Source organism: Rattus norvegicus, chromosome 10 (assembly GCF_036323735.1).
Source record: "Rattus norvegicus strain BN/NHsdMcwi chromosome 10, GRCr8, whole genome shotgun sequence".
In the NCBI taxonomy this organism is placed as follows: domain Eukaryota; kingdom Metazoa; phylum Chordata; class Mammalia; order Rodentia; family Muridae; genus Rattus; species Rattus norvegicus.
In genome coordinates, this window is record NC_086028.1 from 64,589,401 (window position 1) to 64,597,682 (window position 8,282).

The 8,282-nt window shown below is 51.3% G+C and overlaps 1 protein-coding gene across 3 annotated transcripts in view; it reads right to left on the reverse strand.

Moving 5' to 3' along the window:
* Ksr1 (kinase suppressor of ras 1) overlaps positions 1-6,683 on the reverse strand; it is a 136,298-nt gene extending 129,615 nt beyond the window's left edge. For 2 of the 3 annotated variants that reach the window (XM_006246926.5, XM_006246924.5), the window contains exon 1: positions 6,135-6,683. In XM_006246926.5, the coding sequence (XP_006246988.1) occupies positions 6,135-6,365 (231 nt within the window). In that variant the 5' untranslated portion in view covers positions 6,366-6,683. 3 annotated transcript variants of the gene reach the window in all.
* Between the last annotated feature and the right edge of the window lie 1,599 nt (positions 6,684-8,282).

The following is an 8,282-nucleotide window of genomic DNA, read 5'->3' on the forward strand; positions in this document are numbered from 1 at the left end:
GCAGGCGTCAATGTGTATCTTAAGCACTGCAATTAAAGGTAGCAAGTTAGAAGATAGACTCCTTGTCTCAGAGTTGCTCAGAAAGAATAAAGCTGGTAGCTATTTAAAAAAAAAAAAAGCCTGAGTGGGCTGAGCATGGTGTCACATGCCTTCAGTCCCAGCACGCAGGAGGCAAAGGCAGGCAGATCTCTGAGAGTTCGTGGCCAGCCTGGTCTACTCTACATAGCTAGTTCCAGCCAGAGACCCTGTCTCAGCCAACAACAAACTATGAGTAAGGGCATCTCACAGCAGCTTCTCCTTTCTCAGAATGAAACCGGTGGGGCTGGTTGCCTCACCACCTGCTTTGAGCATGAGCACTGCTGAATGAGAGGGACGCTGCCCAACACTCAGACTCCGAGGTTCTACAGGGCAGTCACTGGTGGATCCAGTAGGCTGGACCTGAACCAATCCTGGGCCAGTCCTTCCTCTTACTGACCATCCATTCCCCTGGTGTCAATAGTCAGGACTGACCCCGCCCCCCCGCCCTTCCCCCATCAGGTCTCTGGAAAGGTTGCAAGGTGAGACAGGGTGTGGCTGCACATGTCTGTAACTCCAGCACTAGGGATGCTGAGGCAGAAGGATGGCTGCAAGTTCAATACCACTCAACTCAGGTTCAACGATCTACTAAAGTCAGGTTCTCTGGCTCCCCCAGTTCAGTCACCGCATCTTCACACTGGGAATGAAATCTCCCAGGTTTGCAGTAAATGACCAGTGTAATGATCATAGGTCAAGGTCCTACTAGGGAACTTCACATGGATCGTGTTCAAGAATGTTCCTCATATGTGTGGACCCTCTCTTTGCAGAGGTCACTCCCGTGGACCTTGGTGTGTCTGTAGCTAGGAGGCAGTCTGTCTCTACCCCAGGCAGTATCCCCAGTCTGCAGGTCCTGGGTGCAGATGTGATAAGACCTCCCTCCAGCATTCTCCTTAGGCCTCTCTCAAGGACAGTTGGGAAATGGGGCTACCCAGGGTGAAAGTCACCAAGGTGAAAGTGGACACCCTTTGAACTAAATGTAAAAAATGGCACTAGTCAGCCTGCCCTGCAATGATTTAAAAACATGGGCACATGCGCATGGGCACATGCGCATGGGCACATGCGCGCGTGCACGCGCGCGCGCACATACACACACACACACACACACACACACACACACACACACACACACACACACACACACACAGAGCTTAGCGGGTGGTTATGAGGGCTCCGAGCAGTAAAAGGGTTTTCAGCCAAGCCCGACAACCTGAGTTTGATTCCCTAAATCTACGTGGTAGGAGGAGAAAATGGATTCAACATGCTCTGACCTCCATGCGCACACCAGAAATAAATGAAATGACAAAATTTAAGGCTCAGCTTAAGGACTCAGCCAAGGCAGATGCTGTCAGTGTCCCCACAGGCACCTTTGTGCACGGTCCCTCTCTGGACAACAGCCAGCAGGCAGGCAGGGAAGCATCCGGAATGGAATGCTGCTTCCCAGGATTATGAGCCAAACCAGGTGTCTGAGAAAAGGAACAGCCCTGCAGCCAGGAGGCGTTCCCTCTCTAGCCCAGCCTGCAGGTCCTGGGTGCAGATGTGATAAGGCCTCCCTCCAGCATCCAGGCCTGCCTCGACTCACAGCCTTCACACACAGCACGTCCTCCTTAGGACTCCTCTGAAGGACAGTTGGGAAGTGGGTCTACCCGGAGTAGAAGTCACCAAGGTGAAAGTGGACACCAAAGGAGACAGGCCCTCAGCTCCATATTCCTTTGGTGAGAACTGGAGTCTCTCAGGCAAAAGGTTGTAAAACTGAGGCAGAGAAATGCCACTCTCCAGACACTACCTGAGCTAGGGAAAGAGAACCAGGTTCTAGTTGGATCTTTCCAGGGAAATCTGACTTGCAAACAGTCACCAGGACTCTGGCAATGTTTCCTATGGACCCAGTAGACCAGACTAACAGATTCTACCGGATTGCTAGCTCAGGGCCCATGTGGAAGACCTCTCTGCCAGCCATGTAGTGGGGGCTCTGCTGTTTACTGTCTGATGATCCCCTCACACCCAAAGACCTGGAGGGTATTCCACCTACCAGCACCAACGTAGCCAGCAGCTAGGGTTGCTGTAAACACATTGGTAGTGATGGAAGGCCTGGCCAGTAGGAACATCCCTTCACTTTTAACAGTTTCCCTGGACACTTCCAAGGGCCATGAAAATGCCAGGTCCAAACACAGAAAACACTGAACTCTGCCCAGCCCACTTCCCAGGCAAAGCCTCAAAGGTAGCTCTGCTCAGGGAAGTGGCCAAATGCGGACACTGTACCATGGTTGTTCTGTTATCCTCCCCCGAGAAAAGCTTCATGAGCTAAGCCCTTTAGCGACGACCCTGCAACCTGTACAAGACACCAAGCCAAGCTGAAGCCTGTTTCTGGGAGGTGCTAATATGAAGGGAAGAAAGAACAGATTACAGAGCACCAAGAAAGTGAACGGACCTGAGGCAATGTGGGCACCTGCTTTGCACACCACTGTCTCCCCAGTGCACAGACGGGACCCACCATGATAAGACCAGCAGGCCCAGCTGTACAGAAGGCCAGGTGTCCCTCAATGAGCACAGCTGAAGAGTGACAACATCCCTGCTTGCCTCATGCAATAGCCAGACCTCTAGAGAGCCTGCCCCAGACAGGGCACCAAATCCTACCCAATGACAAGGCCCGGCAACTTCATTCCAGATACAATGAGTTCTGATTGTGCCTTCTGTGCTTTCCATTTAAACAGGGAAAATGAGTGATGACTCTGGTGGAGCTCCAGTAACTCCTAAGAGATTGAAGAGAGACTAGCACACGGCCGGGCAGGTAGGAAGTGAGCATTAAACCTTGGCTACTTACCCCCGGCCCCTTTTTAAATGCAGTATTGGAGATTTGAACCCAGAGCCTTAAGTATACAAGGCAACTGTTCTACCAGGGAGCTATACTTCTCACCTCCTTTTTTTTAACTCCCTTTTCAACCCAGTGGAACTGCTCCACAGAGCAAAGCCATCGGCAGACAGCATGCTATCATGACCTAAGATCTTCACAAACAGCCTGCCCCTGGTCGGGGTCCCACAAGGGACATCCCATGAGCTACCGCTCCCACCAAGAGTAGCTAAGAAGGGCCCTGTCCCGTGCCTCTTGGGATTCAGCCAGAAGTCTGATATAGTTGTATAAGCCAAACTCTCCAGCCAGGCACCTGTAATCCTAGCACCCAAGAGACAGAAACAGGAGAATAGCCATGAGTTCAAAACCAACCTAATCTATATGCTGAGTTCAGTCAGGGCTACATAATGAGACCTATCTCAAGGTCATATAGATAATTATGCATGTAACATATACATGCATATATACTTTATACACAAATATTTCAAATATACATATCAGAAATCTGGGGCTGGACAGATGGCACAGCAAGCAGTTAAGAGAATTTGCAGCCCCTGCAAATGACTCAAGTTCATTTCTCAGCACCCACATGGCAGGGAACAAGCTGTAACTCCAGTTCCAGGCTTCTGATTCCCTCTTCTGGCCTCCTCAGGCTCCTGCACACATGTGGTACACAAAGTCACACAAGCTCACATACAAATACCTTTCTTAAAACAACAACAAAACCGACAGAAATTCAAGGGAACACTGAGACTGGCCTGAATTAGTTGCCTTTCTACACACTGCTAGAGTGGGCTACCCTGATGCAGCCTTCTGGGATTGCTTCCTGCCCTGTATCATCACCTGTAGGAAACCAGTTCTATGTACTTCTTCTTCTAAAGGTGCCCTGTGCATGAATGTCACCAGGGCCCATCCAGGGAACGTTTATAGGTAGATAACAGACTCCACCAAACACTACAAGCAAAAGGACTCCATTCACACTTTACAGGCAGGTGGGGAAGTTTGAGAGAAGTTACCCGGCTTGCCCCAAAGTCATCTAGACAGAAACAGAACTGATTACAAGCTGGGGGGCTTTTTGTTCTCTTGCACATCCATGGTCAAGATGCTCACAATCATAAAGGCATCTCCTACATAACCTGCCCAGTGCTGTTCTTAAATAGGGCCATCTACACAGAATAGTATACACACTAACTTAACACAACAGTCGTCATCCAGTCCAACCCGCCCAGCCCCCAACCCCATGACTTAACCACAGAATGTGAGCTTTTCAGAGAGAGTGAAGGGAACCACTCCAAGCTCTTGTGGAGCAGATGGGGAAGCTAAGGCCCCAGAGATGAAATGATTCACCCAAACTAGCTGGTAAGAATCCTAAGGAACCGGCTCCAAAGTCAAAATTCCCATTCGAAATGGTATCCAAAGCCCTGTCTTTTCAGGGACCAGAAGGACCCTTCAAATACACCGTAAAGAACAGGGCATGTGTCTTCTTCACAGTGCAGAAGCCACCAGGGGTTACCTCACAATGCATGCAGTAGGGAGGCTGCTGCCTAACCAGCTCAGAGGCCTGAACAGCTGGAGACTCTGGGGTATCTGATGCCACAACTTTGTCAAAACGTGCAACATTTGAGGACAAAGAGAATTTGCAGAGAATAAAGAGTAAGCCATTCTACATACACCCTGGGATCCAGGAGCACCTCAAAGGGACCTGGGGAGGAGCGGCAAAGGCCAACACAGAACATTCAGCAGCCCAACAACACAGCAGTGTAACAGATATACACTGCAGGACAACGACCCCAGAACTATGACACACAGGCCTCCTATTGTATCTGCTTAAAACGTGAACTTTGCTGGACACACAAGCTAAGCTGTGTTCAAGAAATCCACATGCAGAAAAGCCCAGTGCAGGGCTTTGTTGGTTTGTTTTTAAAGCAAAGCCCTGGTCAGTCCTGCTATAGCAACTGTAACAAAAACCAATAATAAGAGCCAACACTCTTTGGAGTCTCCCAATGGTCCTGGCTTCATGGCTTCTATGAAAATACAACTAAGGGAGAGTCACCCTGAGCATTTTGGATTAAACAAGGATTCAGGCTTGTGGTGTGAGAGGAGGGAGGACTGGTCTTGTAATAATTACAGCAATCACCGGCTGGCTCTATGACAGCTGGCAGATGCAATTAGCAAAAAAGAGAGAGGGGGGGGGAATTATGTATCTAATAAGACATCCTCAGATCTACAGACACCAACTGTGGCAATGGGGGGAATGAGGAGGGCAGGGGGGGCATCCTTCGGGACAGAGTTATTAACTGACCCTTCACTTTCAAAGGCCTTCCAGTCTCTAGGCAAAAGCAAGTTGGAAAGGCACTAGTTTTCCTCCAATGTGTAAGGGAGTGGGGAAGCGTCCCCTTCTGAAGTCCCAACCACCTTTCTGGCTGGTTCTTCCAAATCCTTTTAATGCTGCACTTCCCAACTATAATTTGAGAGAAGAGAACTCACACATTTTGTTTCTTCACTGCACTCCAGGGTCATCTCTGTCAGCAACCCCCTTAAGTAGCCTGTTCTTACCAAAGCTTCCCTTCCACACTATAATCCTTCCTAGGCCAAAGCTCAATGTTTGGGGTGGAGTAGGGAAGTCAACGGGTAATTTCATTTTAAGCAGTGAACCGCTGTGATATCGCCAAAGAAAAGCACCCCAACGCCCGAACAGCAAAAATGCTGTTTCAGCAAACACTTTTTGAAAAGCGGCAGAGACCTGGTGGAAAGGAAAGAGACAGACAAGGAAAGCGGGGTGTGAGGGGAAAGTTAGTGCTACCGACCGACGCTCACACTTCAGGGGACGTCCCCCCACCACCCCAGCCCACGCTACCGGACTTAAAGCACACAGAGAAAAGTCCAGCGCGTGATTCAGTGGGACAATAACCACTGTGGACACTGAAAAGGGGGTGAGGGCGGAAAGGGGTTTGCAGTGGGATGCCCGCGTGCATCCTACCCGGCACGCTGGTCTTCGAGACTCGATCCAGTCCCACACTAACACCCCCTCCCCCAAATTTTTCCAAAGTGAGCGCCGGTCATAGGTCCTCACTCTGCCGCATCAGCGAGCTCGGGCAAGGGAGGAAGACTCCAAACAGCAGACCCGGCTGCAGGATGCAACTCGGGAAGGAAAGCAGTGGGGCGGCTCCCGAGCCACAGCCGGGTCCGGACATGGGGCGCAGCGGCCCCTTACCTCTAGGGTCCGGATCTCCTGCTGCGTGAGGTCGTTGGACACTGAGCACTTGGTGCGCAGCCCGCGCAGACTGCCGATGGAGATATCAATGAGCTTCTGCAGCTGGCCGCACTGCTGCAGCGCCCGGCTGGCGGCGGCCCCTGCACCCCCGTCCGCGGCCGCCGAGGCGCCCCCGCCGCCGCCCTCCTTTTTCTCGCCCATCGCTGCTGCGCGCAACGCCGCTCTATCCATGCCTCGGCATCGGGGCCGCTGGGGGCCGAGGCGAGGTGCCCGGGGACACGGGCGCCTCCGCAGAGAAGTCCGGAGCCGGGAAGGCTGCACTAGGAGCGCCCCTCGGTGCCTCCGAAGCCTGCAGTCCCGAGAGCCTGCTGCTCAGTCCGCTCCTCCTACCACTCAGACGCGGCGGCAAAGCGAAAGCCTCCGCGACCCGACGGCTGTGGTTGCCGGAGCCTTTAAGCGACCGCGGGGGCCGGATCGGGGCCGCGGCGTATCCTGGGACTTGTAGTGCGCATCTTGCATCTGCCTTCTGGCCCGCGCCCTCGGGGCCCCGCCCGCACTCTGGCCCCGCCTGACGCCTAGAAGGGGCTGCTCTGCGCCTGCTCCAATTCGTGTGCGTCGTGGTCTTGGTAGTTTGATTCCCAATCCCCTTTCGTTCCTTTACCCTCATCTCCCCCTACTACGCCCTTCTCACACACGCAAGCGCACACACATCAGTAGCTTCCCTAGACCGGCGAATGGGGTGGGGCAGGGACTGATGGCTCAGACACAGATAACCCCTGTCTTGTGGGAGCCTCAATAGGGTCCCAAATTTTTCGTGTGAGCTTAGGGGTTGCCATGTATGGGAATGCACTAAGGATTGCTCAGCCGCAGAACACTCGCCTGACAAACACAAAGCCCTAGGTTTGATTCCCCAACACTGTTGAAAGAAAAGAAAAAGAAACACCCACCTTCATCTAAATTTCACACTTGACTCTGAGTTGTCTTTGCGTTCACATAAAGCTTGACCTTGAATTGTCACACCAAAGTTAATATGCCGGCAAGGAGAAAGGACTTTCTTCTGTGTTCTATTTGCTCAACAAAATAAGTTTAGTGTCCCATACCCTGCAGATGCCACGTGGGCAGGATATTAATTTGTTGAACACTTCTAAAGTTTCGGGGCAGAGAGAACCTGGCTTCAAATTTGAGTCCTACCACTCCACTACCCAGTATGTGAATTTGGACAAATGGCTTTTCCTCTGAGTGCCCAAGTTTCCCCTTCACAGCCATCTAGCCCAGAGGGCGTCTAAAAAGGTTATTATATTTGTACAGCACCCAGATTAACTACTGGCATGTGTGATCATGTATACATGTTAGCTCCCTTCTAACCTCAGACTGTTCAGATGAGACCCTGAGCCTAAGCAGTCCCGTGATCTTAGCAGCGGTATTCCCCGGTCCGCCCTAATCCAACATCTAAGCTTTATCACACCTGTTCACTCTCCTCTCCTGGTCGACTGTCTCACGTGTTCTAGCAATAAAAATGAAGTGAAAGCAAGCCAGGTGGCAGTGGCACCCAGGAGGCAGAGGCAGGAGGATCTCTGTGAGTTCGAAGCCAGCCTGGTCTTCAAAGCAAGTTCCAGGACAGTCAGGGCTAGACAGAGAAACCCTGTCTTAAGGCGGGGGGGGGGGGGGGGGGGGGGGGGGGAGTGAAATTGAAGCCAAGTATGGTGCACACCTTCAATCTCAGCACTCCAGAGGCAGAGGCAGGAAGATCTCTGTAAGTTTGAGACCAATCTGGTCAAATCATGAATTCAAGACAGGCTTGGGCTATATAATGAGATCTTACCTCAAAACAGGGTTGGGATAGCACAGCACTTAAGAGCTCTTCTCCTGCAGAGGGTGTGGAGTTCTGTTCCCAGCACCCATGTGATGGCTTACAATCATTTGTAACTTCAGTTCTAAGGGTTCTGATGCCTTCTAACTTCTGTGGGAACCAAGTATTCACATGGTTACACATATATGCATACATGTAGGCAAAACACTCATACCCATAAAATAAAATTAATCAAACAGAGCTAAACAAAAACAGCTAGGTATGGAGGTCCACATCTATAATCCAAGCCTTTTACAGGCAGAGGTCAGAGGATTCCTTATGTGAGACCAGTCTAACCT